Below are 19,005 nucleotides of genomic sequence, written 5' to 3'. Positions count from 1 at the left end.
AAACACATGTTCAGATGCGCAATATTGCATCAATTGGCCTTGGAATTTACAATCACCTTCCACAGCGATGGATGTAAACAAACAAGTGAACAAGTATAAAACATATGCACATTGTCATTTTAAAATTAAACTATAAACTACAAGAAGAAATAAGCCACATGAATGGGATGCTAATAAAATAGCGGTTAACACAATGGCCTATTTAGGAGCGATGCCTGTTTCCACTAAAAAGCAAAACCGCTGTGTGACGTGACACATCACAGCTATCAGAAAGATATTAGATTCTTAAAGCAACAGATCTCCAACTATTTTAAATCTGTTGTTATTTATGCACCTTCATGTCGTTCCAGAACCCTTCTTTCTTCTGTAACGAATGGAGAAATTCTGAAGACTCTACAAAAGCATGCAAATACACCATCACACCAAGTGTTATAAAAGTTGTCCATATGACCTGAGCACTATATTCCAAGTCTTCAGAAGCCATGCAACAGCTTTCTATAACCAACAGATTGAAAAGGAGGTTGTTGTTCTCTAATAATCTTCGCCTCCAATGAGCTTTTAATGAGGTGTTAACTGCTGCAAATGGATCACTGAGTCAGTAGCTGTTTCCATCAGCCTGTTTTTATGTGCATTTTAAAGTATTGCATAAGAAACAAGTTATGGAATTGCCAGCTTTCAAAAGAAATCCATTCATTTCGCAAAAAAGTTTTTATGGTCGCTTGATGTTTCTGACTTTTGAGTTAATGTGAATAATGGGAGATGGAAACACATTTCCCAAACAAATTCCTTCATGCACATCAAAAAAAGTCATGTGACTAGCCAGCAGCATCTGAAATGTTGTGATGGTCATTCTAAATTCTGAAGTCTGCTGTAGAAGATTTTCTGTATAGTTGCCTCCTAGAATTGTCTTACACGACTACAAACCTCCGAAAGCGGTGACCACATTTATTGTTGCGTCTGATTAGTGATTCAGTGATTTATTCTGCTTTTCTTAGTGATATTTATTTATTAGGAAGTATCAAGTTTTCTTTGACTCATTGAATGGAAACTGTCCTTATTTGCCAATGTTTTATGTAATATTCTTGTTTTGAATTAAATTCGCAACTTTGGATAGAAACCCAACTAGTGACTCAAAAGTGACACTGCTACTTTGTAATTAACAAATCAAATTTTGTTCCATTTCATTAAAGGGACCTTTGGCTGATCACCTGATTCAAACGGCACACAAAATTGGAAACACTTCAGGAGTTTTGAGGTTGCCATCGGATTGGTTCAATTATACAGGATTTCAGAGAGATGTGTGTGTCGTGTTCTTTAATGCCCCACCTGGAAACAAAGATGCCAAGATGCAAAACCCCCTTACAGAAGAAAGCCATCATGTTTTCAACTGTGACGATGAACACTTATCAGGAAAAACTAAACACTGGATCTTCAAAAGTATGTGAAATATTTAAAGTTCACAGTGTAGAATCCCTAAAATATGTCCGAGAGTTTTACACACCGGTCTGTTATTGTGGCAACATGATGCGGCCCACAAAATGAAACGCTATTGGTTGCTTTACCTGTCGGTCATATGGCCTCTTGGGTGGGCTTTCAAAACGGCCAAGGTTTCCAGATCTTCTGCTGTCATTCTGAAGGCCTGGCTGCATGAGACAATAGATGCATTTCCATAGGTTGGAACATCTATCTTTACACAAGCAGTGTGGAGAATCGCTTCTGGGGCGCTTGTGAGCCACGGTGCACCTGGTATAAACACAAGCATTGACTAGAGTGGCAGCAATCAGCTCCACAGACTTGGAGTGCAAATAAGGGGTTATCCAGGCTTTAATGGCAAGGAAAGCCTCTTATTCAAGCATTGTGTAGTCAATACTTGTGTACATATGATGTGGTTATAGTGATTTTTGAGTATGCAAGGTGACCTGTAAATGCGAAAAAGCTGTTTCCATTACAGTTTTGCGGAATATTCCTTTTTCGAATTACCTGAAAAACCACCTCATGTGAATGTAAAAACTTCTTTGCGACATATGGAAGTTTTGTCAAATTGACATGCTTCCATCAGGCATATTTTCAATTTGCAATTTCAATTTGTGTAATTTGAAGGATAATGGAAATGCATCTTATGAAAAAGTAATCAACAGGCTGATGAAAACCTGTAGGATCCATCATTACTGAGTGTGGCACAAGGCGCAGAAAGGAAGAAACTATTGTGTGCGCGGAAAAAAGAAATTACTTGTGGGTAATTCCATGCAAATGTCAACCTTACCATGAAAAAATAAAGTTTCTGCCAAAGTATTTTATTATACTGATAGCACAGATGTCAACATTTGGTGGTTCAAATACCCATGTGAGGTCTCTCTTAAAGTTTTTAAAGCCTTTTTTTTTAGTGCATGATTTTTCATAGTCTGGTAAGTGCTATTTTTAGGCTTGTCACATCCATAACACATTCATCATAAATAGACAAAATTAAAATCTCCTGCAAAATCTAAATAAAATGAAAGCAGGTTTATTTAGTTTTAAGATACAGAATGTTGCCCACTGCAAGAAATGCAAAAAGGTGAGGTCAAATGCATCATGTAGGTGTATGGAAATTGGAAAAAAATAGCCTATGACATTAGAGTAAAAGTCCTTGCACAATGAGTTGGAAATCTTCTTCTGCGTTTTATTCGCATTCATTATCATAAACATTTGTCATGCACAAAAACCTTGCACACTGGGTCTGATGCGTAATAATAAATTGGTTGTGGAAAAAATTGCAAAACAATACAAAATGGAGTCTTCAAGCAGAAATGATTTGTTGTCCTCACTCTTCTTAAAAAGACAAAAAGAAAGAAGAAATACTGGGCCCAACCAATCCTGAGATTGCGTAGAGAGGAAGCATTGTGCTGTGAGTCAAAGTCGATCAACTTGTCAGATTTTGGCATTTACTTGTACGTTGGCTCTAAATTGTCAAAACACCTCTTAAAAATTTTACCCGATCTGAACTATTTTTATGACGGACGTTTATGACGGACAAAAATTTCAGAGTCAGTTTGTAAATGTGATTGACCAACCTGATTTCATGGCAAAAAACGTACCTGTGGGAACTTTTTCATGAGACGTAAATTACGTACCAATAAGTACATATCACTGCAGTTTCCAACAGAAATGAACACTAGAGGCGGTAAAACAGCAAGTACACAGTTAAGATTACAGCTTCATATGTTTCGCTTTCGACCCTAACCCTAACCCTAACCTAGCTCAAACAGCACAGAGTTAGGATGCGGAATCCTTGGGTATGGATCCTGTGAAAAACATGACTCACAATGAAAGAGCTGAAAGATAAGAGATCGAAAAACAAACTAAAACCGCATAGTTGCGATTGCATTTTAACGTCACATTCACTTTTGTTCATACTATCCGGTAGGTTTAGGTGTAGTGCAGATAGTACGTTATTTTAAAACATCATGGAGCATTAGAGTTACAGCGCCACTCAACAGATATTTTAGGAACTGCAGTGATGCACAAAACCAAGAATTTCGGACTTTGCAGGCAGGAGCAAGACAAAATGTAAAAGTTACAGGCAAGAGTGGGAAGAAATATATAGTAGTCAACATTTGAACTGGATCAAAAAAGTTGTCCTAAGAAAAGCACAGGTATTGTTTTGATTTTAGGACAACTTTTAAAAAGAGGTTAAGTCGAAGCAGGTGAAAGCGGGACAAAATCTTGCAGGAGCTTGTTCAGACTTCTACCTGGAATATAGTGCAAGAGTCACTTTGAACACTTTTGTGAAGTTCCAGTTTCGATTCATTTTAACTGCATGGAAAACAGCAACCAGTACATTATTTAAAACTTCTCCTTCAGTGTTCCACAGAAGAAACGAATATGGGTAAGGAAAAACACAATAAGGCTAAGCAAATGACAGAATTTTAATTTTTAAACTATTCATTTTGAAACAATAGCTATTTAGGACAAGCAGAGCTTAAGCTGCTTAGATGTCAAGCCTAAATTAAAATTGCAAGCAAATGGTAAAACACTTTCTAGGAAGTTTGCTCTTCTGTTCCCACAGTAAAAAAAGAAAGAAAGAAAAAAATACACACACAGTCAAACAGGGAAAAGAGAGAAATATGGAAAAAGATAAAGGACACTTAATTAAATGTAGTGAGGACTCTGGGATGATCCCTACTTTGAGGAATGATTCTCTAGAGCGTCAATCATTTTTACGACTCACAGACAGCTGACAGATCCAGCCTCGCTGGCTCAGCTCCACTCGTGACCACTGCTAGGCTTAGCAGCTTTATGTAGGCAAGAAAACAAACCCTAAACACTGAGTCAAAGACAGTACACCATTTTTACTCTACCAAAACAACCATATCAGTGGCAATCATGTTTGACAAGACCTTTAAAGCAAAAAGGAACGGGGATTAGGTCAAAAGCGCAGAGCCTGGAAGCTGCAATGCTCTTTGTCAAGAAGTCTCCAACTAGTCTGCGAGTCCAGATCAATTCAGAGAGGTTTCCTGACAAATAGCAACACATTTTAGCGGCAAAACCCCTTTTTCACTTATTTAGTGATTTATCTCTCAGCTTAAAAGCTCGTGGCCCTGTGATTGTTGTTTTTCTACAGTGCTCCATTTGGTTAACATTTCTGCTTTATCATACATCTAACTCTACATTTGGGTAACTCCTACAAAAACACACAGGGAGACTGTCTCACACTATCCCGGTCCAAAAACTGCCTCGGAGCTGTAAAATATATACCCACGCAATCCCCTGACACACACCCACACATACAAACTTACACACTCCCACACAAATACACACGCACGGCCCTAGCGCCTGAGAAACTGCAAACTGGCAGTTGTCCAATATCAACACAGAAAGGTCAAAGTTCACATCAACATTTTCTTCGTCCTCCTGAGACGATGCAGCTTTTCAAACTGGGTCAAGGTTTATCCCGGTTCAGGGGCAATTTTCAAGGGTCACAAGAGATTGCTGCGATTTTACCAGGAGACAGAGGTGTGCTTTCAAGAGCAAAACCTCACTCCCTCCCCAAATATTTCCATTCCAACTCTTGTTTAGGAGGCCACGCTCAAACTGTCCCGAGAGCCATGAGAAGGACTTTATAGGGGATTGCTGCTCCTTTTCAATTAGTCCAGTGTCGCAAGATGTGCCACAGTGGATCTATTCCGCCACAATGGCGCTGGGACCCTTCCCGGGAGAGAGTGAGGGAACACTCACAGATCAGAGCCGCTAAAGCCAACTTCTTTAAGGTATTTGCCAGACTAAAGAACAAGAAACATCTCAAAGGACTACTAAAGTTAACCGACCAACACACCCACACACTCCGAAAAGATAAAAAGAGATAAATTCTCATTTCATCACCTATTTTAGCTGAGTCAAATAAACTGGATAAACCAAGAGGTTGATAGTAAAAACTAACCCACCTGAATCTATTTAAATGTAAGTCTGTGATTTACAGCCTAACAACTAAATCAAATCAACACTGTGTAGGAAAGCCATCTAAAGCAGGTAAGAAGCACTCTATAAGCAGTTTTGTAGGTAGGACCTCTAAGATAAAAAAGAAAAGATCTTAATTATATGATACACAAATTAAATTGACTAAATTAATTCAAACAATTTGCGTATACATACACAACCTTTCATAATGAGTAAGTTCATAATGTTTTTGAAAGAATTCTGTTATGCTTACCAAGGCTGCCTTTATTTGATCAAAAATACAGTAACATTATGAAAAATGATCACAGTTCCAAACTGCTTTTAACAGTTCTTTCTGGTCCTCAAATCTAATTGGGTAATAAGAGTGTGATACTAGAGTCCAACAGCTGTTTCGTAATTGTATCGCTCCGCTTGTGGTACTTCTCACAGTGAGTGTAATGGTGAACACCCAAATCCAATATCATTTAAAAAATATTACTATTTTTGTTTAACAGAATGTAGTTTTATGAGGTTATAGTTCAAATATGCAGTTTGTTAATAAGGATAACTATTTGAAAATTTGCGTCAATGTTTTCAGACATTCAACATTCATGAACCCGCCGAGAGAAGCCTCACCTCGCCAGATTTTCTGGAATTTACCGCTGACTCTAATGTTAAACATGAGATACAATTCATTTTGGGTAAATCTAACAGGCAGTCTTTGGTCTCATTAATCTATTATTTGTTTCAGAGCACATAGTTTTGGAAAAATGTTTTTTTATCATGTTTATGTAAAATCAATGCTGTATATCAGAGCGCTGCCTGTGTACTTTTGACTGAATTGCCTAGCAACTTTTATGATGGCTGTTGTTGTTTATCAAATATAATTAAAAAAATAATATTTTGTAAAATAATAATAGTATTTAATAATGATGTTTAGTATTGAGAAATTGTGATTTTAGTTACATTGTTCTGCCATTAGATGGCAACAAGAGACTGTTCAGTAAGAGTCAACAGTAAAGACTTTTATATTGAAAAGTAAACTGTTATAAACTGAAGTTATTCTTACTTTCAACAACAGCTTGATACAGCAAACAAATGCACTGAGCAACGTTATCTTTAGAAATCACCCTTAACGGATGAAAGAATATTAACATTACGACAAAGATAACGCGTTCCTCAGTGGACATTCAAACTAATGTTTTATTGTGAATATGAGATTGAGCTAAAGAATGAATGCTGTATCAGATGCAGATAATCACACTCGCTCTGTCCATCTCTCTCTCATAATACTCTACTACACAAAATACAGTAATATAATAAGCTTTCAATGAAGCAACTAAACGTTCCTTCATTATTCGCTCTAAAATTAAAATTTTGAATTAGTAACGGAAGCTTGGGCTCAGCTGTTAAACTGTTAAACAGAGATTTGAATCCGTGGCGGAAGGAAGTAGTTCTGCACAAAAGAGGGCGTTTAAAGACACTCCGTTGTTGTTTCTTATGTATTTACACACTCATTCCATCAAACTGTTGTATAAATGCAATATCACACTCGTAAACGTAAGATATGGCTGTATATTGGCACGCTATGATTATTACCTATTGCAGAATCACAGCCAAATCACATATATTTACAATATATAAAATGTAATTTACTCCTTGAGGCAAAACTGAATTTCCAGTCGATCCTTCAGAAATCATTCTAATATGCTGATTTGCTTAAGTAACAGTGAAACCATGATAAAGTTTTTTCCAGCATTCTTTGAACAAATGTTTAAAAGAACAGCATTTATTTAAACTAGATCTTCGTAACAATCTAAAATGTTGGGCCTCATCCAGCTGTTTTTGAACACAAAACCATACTAGCACAAAGTCCAAAAACTCAAAAAAAAACTTTCCATGTTCGAACAGAGCTCTGTGTGGTATGCACACAGAAAACACAATGACTGATGCTTCAATTGGGAATGACAGATTAAATGGATCACACTCCACCAGAATATGTCATTCCCACATCAAGACAGATTGAGGGTGAATACAGACAGGGAATAAGCAAGCATCTAGGATTCATTACCTCATGTTAATATACTGGCACCATGTGTATAGTTATGTGTGTTACCATCACATTTTTAATTTAACATTCATATGTATGGAGTCATTTTGACGATGTCAGCACATTCACACTGGAGAGTTTTCAATTGGCGACAAAGAGAGGGGAGAGAGAGACAGACATGTCTCCACTCTCATAGTGCATGACATAGGTCTTTCTTCTCCAAAAATATAAACGTGTGGATTAAAAAAAAGACTATTTATACCAACCAGACTAATTAAGTTTTATTTATAGCTCATATCTTAAAATAGGCTCCACTAGCAATGTGCACAGTTGGCATTCATTAAACTTGGCGAGGAAAAAGAGGGTACTGTTATCACAAATGGCAGCTTTGTGTTCTATGAAAAAAATGAGCTTTTTCTTTCACAGCCCCATGAGAGAAGGCCAATGACCTTTTTATTTTCCCCCAAACAGCAAGGTGGGGGGAAGACAGACAGTGGTGATGCTGTAAACTTTAGAAAGTGAAAGAAAGCTTTCCAACAAACTTTATGTTCTTCAAAATAGTTTAGGATTTTTACATTTTGATGTTTAATTTTGGCTAAATTGTACAGAAAGTCATGCCAGTTCATTAAAACTGTGTCCTGTATGCCATACAAAAGAGGTTTCATAAAGTACCCCACTTGTCTACAACAAAAAGAATTAAGAAAAAAAAACTGTGAAATGTAATTATAAGTTCATTTCTGATTCCAAAATGTTGATGTCAGAGAGCTGCCACTTCACATGTAATGAAATGTAGATTCAGAATAAACTACGGCTCTGGCTTGGTTTACATCAATCCTTCATGAACGCAAGCGTGTTCATTCCATTTTTCAGAGCCAAAGTCCGGCTTCAAGCAGAAATAAATATATTTCATTCCATGTGACACAGTTGATTTTCACATGGCCCTTTACCGCCGTTTGTTTATCGAAAATTCCAAACGGGTTTTCCCTCTCGGAAAGAGCACTGCGGCTCTTATGTTTGCTGTGCGCATATTCCATTTCAAAGCCATGTGGCTCCCTCTTTCTCTGTCAAAGAGTCTCTGTAACTCCCTCTCTTGATCTCTTCCCTACACACACATCTGTCTATCCACCAACATGTGCAGAAAAAATGAAGGAAAATAGGAAAAGGGTCCAAAGGTGCTCCATCAACCTCTCACGTTATTAGTGATGGTCCCTACTCTGTTTTCAATCCCTTAAAAACTGTTGGACGGAGGGAAACACTCACTTAAAATCTTTTCCTGGACCGAGACTGCATTAGTTCAGAGTGCATGAAACCCCTGCCACCAGGTTACTGATCGACAATCCCTTAGTGCCTATTATAGAAAGCCTAGAGAGAGTTTGAAGGCAATAATCTACTATATACCGGCATGTTTTTACTTCCAAGCAGGGAGGCAAATACTCAGGTCTCCGAAACTTTGCATCAATCACATGCTTACACCAGATGGAGGCTTATGTTTTTTATTAGGCACCGTGTGTTAGAGATATTAACCATACTGCCAGAGGACAAGATCACGTTCCCATCGATATCAGGTTGTTTTTGATTTGATTTCTGATGTACCTCTGGGAATGTGTTTGGGCGGGGATGACAAGACTAAAGAGGACGGAAAATCATGGATAATGTAAGTTATGAGATCACAGAACCAACTTATTTTTCAACACAGGAGTAAGCTGTTTCCTGGGAATGTAGGAGTCTTCATTCGCTATCCACCTTTTTCCTCCCCAAATTATGGGAGTAACTTTTATTAAACTGTAAACAATCAGTGACTGCCAATAAATTGTTTAAAGGCTGGCTCTATGAATGCAATAATAATAATAATTTGCAAACACTTGGTACATAGGACTTGGTACACTCAGGTCACATTATTCTCCTCACCCCTCAAACATCGAAGATCAAAAAGAAACTTAAAAGTGTAAAAGTATTAACAAATTACTATGAGCAGACCATGAATAACCTTAAAATATCAGATAAATCTTCCAGCAGCAATATATTATTGACATGTTAAATATTATTAGTAATACACTCACCAGCACTTTATTAGGTACACCTATTGTTAATGCAAATATCTAATCAGCCAATCAAATGACAGCAAATCACTGAAGACATGGTCAAGACAAGGGGTCACCACACTCAGTCCTGGAGGGCCGGTGTCCTACAGAGTTTAGCTCCAACCCTAATCAAACGCAACTGAACCAGCTAATCAAGGACAAAAATATCTAGGGTTTACTATGGAAGCCCGCTTCTACCACTGAATAAAAAAGGTAATTGCGATGTTTTATCACACAATTCTGAATTTCTCAGAATTGCATTACTAATTCACAATTATGACTTTTTTCTCAGAATTCTGAGATATAAACTCACAATTGCAAGTTATAAAGTCAGAACTGATATTTTAACTCAATTCTGAGAAATTAAGTCAGAATTGTGTGATATAAACTCGCAATTGCGAGGCATAAACTTTTCTGAGAAATAGTCACAATTCTAAGAAATAGTCAGAATTGTGTAATATAAACTCGCAATTGCGAGGCATAAAGTCAGAACTGATATTTTAACTCTCAATTAACTCTCAACTAAGAAAGAATTGTGAGATCTAAACTCACAATTCTGACTTTTTCTCAGAAATGCGTGATGTAAATTCACAACTGCGAATTATAAAGTCAGAACTGTGATATATTAACTCTGAAAAATTAAGTAAGAATTGTGCGATATAAACACTTAATTCTGACTTTGTTTCTCAAAATTTTATAATATAAACTCGCAATTGGGAGACAAACTAAATTCTGAGAAATAAAGTTGCAATTCTAAGAAATAAAGTCAGAATTGTGAGATATAAACTCAAAATTGTGAGTTATAAAGTCAGAACTGTGATAATATTAACTCTCAACTCAAAAATTAAGTCAAAATTATGTGACAAACACGCAATTGCAAGGTATAAAGTCAGAATTAAAAGATATAAACTCGCAATTCTGACTTTGTTTCTCAAAATTGTGATATAAACTCGCAATTGTGAGACAAACTCAATTCTGAGAAATAAAGTCAGAATTGTGAGATATAAACTCTGAATTGTGAGTTATAAATTCAGAACTGTGATATATTAACTCTCAATTCTCAGAAATGAAGTCAGAATTGCGTGACATAAACACGCAATTGCAAGTTATAAAGTTATCTCGGAATTCTGACTTTGTTTCTCAAGATTGCATAATATAAACTTGCAATTGCGAGACAAACTCACAATTCTGAGAAATAAAGTCAGAATTGTGAGATATAAACTCAGAATTGCAAGTTATAAAGTCAGAAATGTGATCTATTATCTCTCAATTTTGAGAAATTAAGTCAGAATTGTGTGATATAAACATGCAATTGTGAGCTATAAAGTCAACAAACTCACAATTCTGACATTGCTTCTCAGTATTGCATGATATAAACTCGCAATCTCAGAATTCCGAGTTTGTATCACACAATTCTGAGAGTCCAGAGGAGAATGGTCAGACTAGTTTGAGCTGACAGAAAGACAACAGTAACTCAAAAAAAAAACACTTGTTACAACTGAGGTATGCAAAAGAACATCTCTGAATGCATAACACATCGAAGAACAGGAAACTGAGGCTACAATTCACACAGGCTCACCAAAAGTGGACAATAGAAGATTGGAAAAAGGTCGCCTGGTCTGATGAGTCTCGATTTCTGCTGCAACTTTTAGATGATAGGATCAGAATTTGGCAAAAACAACAGGATAAGGATCCATCCTGCTTTGTATCAGTGGTTCAGGCTGGTGATGGTAATGGTGTTGGAGATATTTTTTTGGGCACACTTTGGGCCCCTTAGCACCAATTACGCATTGTTTAAACGTCACAGATCATCTCAAATCAGCTAAAACTGGTTTCTTGAACATGACAATGAGGGAGATTTTGCACATGGATGTGCAACCGTCAAATCTGCAACAACTGCATGATGCTATCATGTCAACATGGTTATGTAACATATGCACCCTGGTGAAAAAAACAGCTAAAACCAGCCTAGGCTGGTTGGCTGGTTTTAGCTGGTCATATCTGGTCAGCAGGCTGGTTTTAGAGGGGTTTTGGCCACTTTTGGCCAGTTCTGGCCAGGCTGGTCTTAGCTGGTCAGGCTGGAAAGCCACCAGCTAAAACCACCCTGACCAGGCTGGGAGACCAGCTAAAACCAGCTAAAACCAGCTACTTCCATCTTAAACCAGCTAAGACCAGCCAACCAGCCTAGGCTGGTTTTAGCTGTTTTTTACAGCAGGGCATATTATTCAAAATTTGATATTTCAAAACGCTTTCCCTAGCTTTGACAGATAAAGCTATTTCTCTGCTTTAGAAATATTCCGGTAAACATAAACACTGATACGGATTAGAGGTGAAAAATAATAAAAAACGTTTCAAAATACTATTTAAACAAAAAAATAAAAAATAAATAAAGAGGTGAGAAAAACACGAGAATAGACCACAACTGTTCAGTGCAAGTTGTCTTTTTCACATTAGTGGAATACAAAGAAAAAATAATAATCAGGAGGGACAGAACACAGCTAATAAACTGAACAGAGCCTTAGTCACTGATATTATGACTGACACCAGACACATTAAAATAGCTGACGGTTTAAAATGAAGCATGACAGAAAATATATATCTCATTCAGTCAAACCTGACAGATAACCATTATTTGTAGCGCAACATTTTTATTTGATATGATTTGCTTTAGTTATTTTGAATGGACGTTCCCCAAACCAGAAGTGGCATTTAAAAGGTAAATAACTAGAAGTGCAGTAACAGTTCAGCTATTTGCAGTACAAACCAGTGTTTAGATGATTATGACAATAAATTAAAATAATATGAGAACAAATACCAGTTTGCAATACGAAACAGCACAAAGACTATTTTTGTACAGCTAAATAAACTGGAAGCAGCTGGCCTTGCAAATGCCAGTTTCCACTGTTAAATTAAACATTAAAAATATGGTGGATACTTGCGCTTTTAATCTCTGAAGAACGTACTGTACGAATTCTACTTTATATACAGTCCAACGGGTGGTCAGGTGTGTTTATCTATGCATAAATGGCTTATCCAACAGATTTCCAGAGGAACTGGAAGTCCAGAGACCCAAGGGCATGTGTGTGAGGTTTGTACATGTGCTCCTACCCGGCTGGTCAGAACAGCCTGCCTGCTGAGCAGCTGGTCTCTGTCTGTGCACATCTGAGAAGTCAGATCCTTCGGCAGCCGGTTCTCCTCCACCTCGCTGCTCTCGCCTGATACGTCACCAGAGGAATAGCATGGCAGGAAATGACAGAATATACATGTGTTCTAATTATATCCTGATACCCCAGCAGAGCCATCATGAGCTCATTCAGAGAGTAGAGTACCTGTGGGCGTATCAGCCAGGTTTCTGGTGATGATCTCACGGATGCGGGCAGGAACCGGTGTGACGTTGGACTCCTCCTCATCTCCCCGTAGAGTGTAAGTCTTGTCTTCTGCACTGCTATATGGGTTAAGCAACGTCTCCTCCAGCTTCTGCATTATCAGCATTAGTGTAAGAAAAGAGGCTCAGGTGACCTAGCCTCACTCCAAATCTAAAAACTCATTTTTGATGGTTGTTTATAAAACGTTATGTATTATTTAATTAAGAATGCATTATTTATTGTGACTAGTTCGTTCTGTTTCAGTTTCGTTGGATGTCACAACAGCACAAGGAAATGAGTCACCTGTCTTCAAGTTTCACAGAAGAACCTGAAACTGACCCACTGATCGACCTTAATTTGTTGAAACATTGCAAGGCTCGTTAATATTAAATCAAGCTCTCTCCTCTTTCATTCACACATGCTGTTTTCAATAGGTAACACTGCAATAACCTATTTAAATTACAGCTGGTCAAGATCAGCTTTCCTGCTGGAAAACACGCACCTGAATCACGGCTTCCAGTCCTTGATCCCCTTCACAACTCATCTGGAAACTGGTAGGGATCCAATGCACTTTAGTAAGGAAACAGCGACGTTTTTCCAATTGTCCTCAATTCGTGCTGAGACTTAAAGCGTTTTAAACTCTTAAACAGGGTTTAGCAAGTTGATATGCACGCTAATATAGTATTAAAGGCTTTAAAAGTTTTGCTCTGTCGGAATAAAGGTTGCAGAGTGCTTTGCATGAAATATCAAATCTTTAATAACGCGCATAAGCAAATTAACGCAAAATATTTCGTGCTAGAGTAAAGCCACAAGTGCAAAAGTTGCAATCACAGCCCAAGCTCGAGGTGGGTGCCTATGGTTGCCAGAGAAACCGGACGCTCTGGCGTGTTGTCATGAGAATTAAAACTCAAGCTTTCCGGCTTCCATAGTTACAGACGCCGCTGGACACGGCTGCACAAATACAACACTGTTTATTCATTGTTGGCACTTTGTTAAAAATCCATTGCAATAATGAAAACTAACATGGTTTTAAACAGCACGGTTTATAAACATCATAAAACATTTTCTCTGAATAAAAACATGTATTTCAAAATACAAACGAATTCAAACGAAGAAAACTTTAAAGGCTGTCAAGAACATTAGTACATTTCTAAAATAATTAAAATTTATATTATTAATAGAGAAAAACATAAGTAGCATTTGGCAGATATATACACTGGTAGTGCAAAATAGCACTAAAAGTGGTTCATTATTGGCTCATAATCAAAGAGGAACCGCTTTAAGTGCTATCCAACTTTTTCTTCATGTAAGAGTGTGTGCGGCCATTTGTACATTTTATGGGTTTGGCTTCTGGTCTCATCCATGTCCAACTATTTTTAGCTGTACAAAAAAAACAGCTTGTTTTGCTGCTTGGTATTGCAAACTGGTGTCTTACCATATTTTTTTATTAATTTCTTATCTTAATTATGAACACATTGGTTTGTAGTGCAAACAGTTTTACCGTTTACTGCATGCTATTCCTCTTGTTATTTCCCTATAGTGGTTATGAACCAGAAGCCTCACCAATCAGCTTATATCTGCACTGAAGAAAAAAAGTGGATATAGCCCCTATCTACATGCTGTAGAGCACCTTAAATGGTGTTACGTAGAACCATAAAAGGAACCCCATTCTCCTCCTTAGATTTTAGATATGATACTCCACTATGTTTGCTATGAATGGGAATTTACTACAATGGCAAAATCTGTTTGGAATCACTTTTATGCTTTTCTGAGGTCAAAAAGTCTCATGTGGGGGCTCTGAAATATTTCCTTATGGGTGGCTTTGGGGGCAAAAAGGTTGAGAACCACTTTATCATCAGGAAATACACTGTATTTTAATGTCATTGTTTAATCCTTTCCCCAAGTAAACTAAAAGACTAAGAGAGAACTAGAGAACTATACCGGGGCTTAACAAGTTCTTTGTATGGCAGTGATGCTATATAGCACCTCAACCACGCTAAAGAACCATTGAAGAACCATACTGGGCTTAACAGGTTGTTTATACTGTAGTGATGCTATATAGCATCTCAACCAACCCAAAGAAACACTGAAGATCCATAGTGGGCTTAACTGGTTCTTTATGGGAAGCTAATGTATACCACGCTAAAGAACCACTAAAAAAACACACTGGGTTTTACGGATTCTCTAAATGGTAGTGATGCTATATAGCACCTAAACCACCCCAAAGAACTGCTGAAAAACCACACTGGGCTTAACAGGTTCTTTATAAGGTAGCGATGCTACATAACACCTCAACCATCCCAAAGAACTGCTGAAAAACCACACTGGGCTTAACAGGTTCTTTATAAGGTAGCGAAGCTATATAGCACCTTAACCACCCCAAAGAACCACCGAAGAACCATACTGTACTTTACCAGTTCTTTGTAAGGTAGCGATGCTATATAGCACCTCAACTACTTCAAAAACTGCTGAAGAACCATACTGTGCTTAACAGGTTATTTATGCGGTACTAATGTTATATAGCACCTCAAACACCCAAAGAATTGCTGAAGAACCATACTGGATTTAACAGGTTCTTTATAAGGTAGTGGTGCTATATAGCATCTCTACCACGCCAAAGAACCACAGAAGAACCCCACTGGGCTTAACAGGTTCTTTATACTGCAGCAATTCTATATAGCACCGCAACCACCCCAAAAGAACCGCTGAAGAACCATTTTTTTGTGTGTTTGTATAAGACACAGTATATATAATCACCCATTATATTTAAAAAGCTAAAGGCCATTTAATTCAAAGATTTTCATTGGCCACATGTAAAAAAAAAAAATATCCCCTTATCAAACATTTATAATATTGCCAAAACTCGCTATACAAAATTTAACCTATTTAGGGGACAGAACAGATATTAAGTCTCTTCAGGGAAGATTTCAGTCCACTGGGAAGTGTCCAGGAAGATGGAACAGGAGCCACTGTAGGTCCAGAGCCTGGGAAGGAAGCACTCCACTTTCCAAGTGTTGGAGGCTCGGTTGTATACTTCCACTTCCACACCGTAATCACCCTCCATGCCCTTCCAGTGCCCCCCAGTCACAAACAACTTCCCACCTAGAACAACCAATTCCCCATTCTCATGAAGAGTGTGTAAAAACTGAATCTGGAATGAAAAAAAAAAAAAAAAAAGTTAGTCTCCACAGATTGTAATGTTCCATGTAAAAAGAATTATGAAAATAATGTAAAACTCACTTTTTCCCACATATTACCCTCTGGGTTATACAGATAGACCTTTTTGGTGTTATCTGCTATGAGGTAAATGACTCCATCCATAGACACAGAGCGGGGAGAAGAGAGATATTTGGGAATGAAAGGAGAACAGATGATACACCAGCTATCTGTTGAAAAAGAGAAATTGTATTATTAAAGTATACTCAAACTACACAGTATTGAACTGCAGTCACAACTAGATGTTGGCAGGGGTCCATGTGTGAATAACATTATAATTTACACGGTGTCTTGTAAAGTGTCTCATAAAATTGTTCTGAATTACTAGTTACAACATAAAACTGTTTGTAATATAAAATTAGAAGCTGTGTTATGACAAACTTAGTTTGTTTTTACTGATTAGTTAAATACATCTGAACCATAATGACGTGTTGTTTCTTACCTATTACAGGATTGTAGCACTGCATAGTCAGGGCATTATATTTAACAGCACAAGAACCAATGAGGTAAAGCTTTCCTTCACAAGATGTGGCTGTAAAGTTAGTCACATATTTCAGTGCTGGGCCCGTAAGAGTCCAGCAATTAGTGAATGGGTCGTAATGTTCAACTTCAACAAAATCCATCGTAGTTCCTGTCAATGAAAAGACAATTCAGTGTCTTAGACAAAAATGTACAGTTCTGCATGGACATCGACCTAAAACCATTTGTCTGAAGCCTCCAGCTGGAAATTAATTTGTTTTCTTACCCCCAATTACATAAATCTCTCCATTGAGAGTTGCAGAGATGTGGTTAGTCCTGGGCCGCAACATTGGGGCGACTGTGACCCACTTCCCCTCACGAGTGATGTACTTCCAGGTCTCTGTGGTGGACCAGGTGTTGGACTGAGACCCTCTTGATCCCCCTGAGAGTTGGAAAAAAAGTTTTTCTCATTTCGTGCAATTCAGATGAAGGCTTTGCTGATTTATTTGAATACATTCTCAGCTCAAAAGGTCCCAGTTGGTGACCAGGCAACATCAAGCAATAACGCATCAAGTTTCCCAGGTCATCACAAAGTTAATGTTCTGCTTCGTTGGGCTCTAGTCCCCACATTTCTAAAGTGGCTTCAGGTCTTATGTGAGTCTTAGCAGGATTGTCTGTAAATCAGGGGACTGTTTAAACTTAGAATCTCCTAATCCTCAATGGAGAGGACATTCCATTCATGTGTGCAATAAAACGATAAATCTCACTGATCCTTTCCCAAAGGGCCTAGTCTCTATAAATACCTGGAAAATCTGTGGATTTGTTTTCTCTAGGTAAAAATAGAAGTGGTCTCCTGCTTTCCTTTTTTTCCCCTTGTCATTATGGTTTGAGGCATACAGTACAGTCCAGACCAACCAATCGGCAAATTATCCATATTCCAATAAATATTCAGCAACAGCTAAATCAACTCACCTGTGACATACACGTTGTTATTTAAGGAGACGACAGAATAACCCCATTTGTTGTAGTTGGGAAAATCTGGAAGCTGAAACCACTGCTCTATGAAAAAAGAAATAAAATGCACTTAAAATCTTAAAAATGCAAATCTATACAGTATGAGTCAAATAGAGTAAATGAGACCTTATCACATGACAACCCAGCTAATGCATTGTATTAACTATTGATTATTTTGACACTACCAGGCATATGTTCTGACATACAGTACATAGTCGCTTTATTATTAGTTTCAACATTTCAGAATAATAGTAAAGTGAAATATAAAATGTGTTAAATAATAAAAATTGTTTCAACCAGTGTCATAAAGTGAAGCATCCCGGGTTGCTTTTTCAAATTTTTTAAGGAATTCCCATTTTAGTTTTATGACGGTTTTTTAGTGCCACGTTTTAAAAAAAATTAATTTGTAGCAATTACAAGATTAAAGTATAATATTTTGAGAGTATATTTTAGCCTATCACACATGCAAATGGCCCGGATTAAAAGCACAGAGAAGTATTTCAAAGCCTCAGCTTTCAAAATACTTTCTAGCTAAAATACAAACAATATGTCTATTAAAATAATGTGTTTTTCTCGCCATTATTGTGGCGTGACAGATCGCTGTATTCGCCTCGGTTTAAGTCATCTTTTCGATTACAGTAAGACATTTGTTTCACTAAATTAAGCTCTACTGGTTTTATTTTCATTCCTTCTGATGTTCTTTTACATTTATATTGTGCTATAAACTTGAAATAAAGAGAAAAAAACATTTATAATTTATATTTCGTGATAAAACTGACAGAATTTGAAAGCTGAGCTGTGTTATATTAAAAGCAACAAAGAACAAAATTATTGCGATTACTGGGTGGCTGGCACGCTACAAATAATGAATTGAAGATGTTAAATATTATTTCCAATCATTTACTGTATTATATCGTGAATAAAACAGCCTGTAAATAGTCACTTAAATACCTCAGAAAAGACAATATAACTTATGTTAATGAGTTGAAGCGCACTTCAACCTTTAGAACATTTTATTGTTGTTTTTAATTAAATTAGTGATGGGCATAGATTATTTTTTAAATCTAGATTAATCTCACTGTAATCTTGGAATTAATCTAGATTAAAATGGCTAATTTGAATTCTGCTGAAGGCATTCAGAAAACGTGTGCTACCAAAATAATGACTAAAAGTAAGTCTTTGAGAACGGGTTTCTCAAACCAGGTGACACATTAGACCAGGGGCTCATCTCCTGTTTCCAAACTGCATCACAAACTGCTCGAGAAAGCTGTTCTACTATGATAATTGGTGATGAAAATAAATTATGTTCAATAAGATGTACTTGTGTTTACTAACTAACAATGAAATAACTTTTTCTACCTATTAGATTGTGTTTAACGTCTACACCTACCCAACCCTAAATTTAGAC

At 37.1% G+C, this 19,005-nt stretch overlaps 2 protein-coding genes across 2 annotated transcripts in view; both read right to left on the bottom strand.

The window, feature by feature from the left end:
* crocc2 (ciliary rootlet coiled-coil, rootletin family member 2) overlaps positions 1–13,452 on the bottom strand; it is a 72,967-nt gene extending 59,515 nt beyond the window's left edge. Inside the window, exons 1-3 of the mRNA XM_073852409.1 lie at positions 13,411–13,452; positions 12,873–13,020; positions 12,652–12,758 (exon numbers count right to left, since the gene is read on the bottom strand). Of these exons, the coding sequence (XP_073708510.1) occupies positions 12,652–12,758; positions 12,873–13,020; positions 13,411–13,452 (297 nt within the window). The remainder of the gene's footprint in view (positions 1–12,651; positions 12,759–12,872; positions 13,021–13,410) is intronic.
* Positions 13,453–13,696: 244 nt separating this feature from the next.
* Positions 13,697–19,005, bottom strand: part of klhl30 (kelch-like family member 30) — a 9,766-nt gene continuing 4,457 nt past the window's right edge. Inside the window, exons 4-8 of the mRNA XM_073851927.1 lie at positions 17,556–17,642; positions 16,870–17,025; positions 16,567–16,755; positions 16,149–16,294; positions 13,697–16,059 (exon numbers count right to left, since the gene is read on the bottom strand). Coding sequence (XP_073708028.1) covers positions 15,814–16,059; positions 16,149–16,294; positions 16,567–16,755; positions 16,870–17,025; positions 17,556–17,642 — 824 coding nt within the window. The 3' untranslated portion in view covers positions 13,697–15,813. The remainder of the gene's footprint in view (positions 16,060–16,148; positions 16,295–16,566; positions 16,756–16,869; positions 17,026–17,555; positions 17,643–19,005) is intronic.

This window comes from Garra rufa, chromosome 12 (genome assembly GCF_049309525.1).
Source record: "Garra rufa chromosome 12, GarRuf1.0, whole genome shotgun sequence".
NCBI lineage: Eukaryota > Metazoa > Chordata > Actinopteri > Cypriniformes > Cyprinidae > Garra > Garra rufa.
This window is presented reverse-complemented; position numbering and strand designations above follow the sequence as displayed.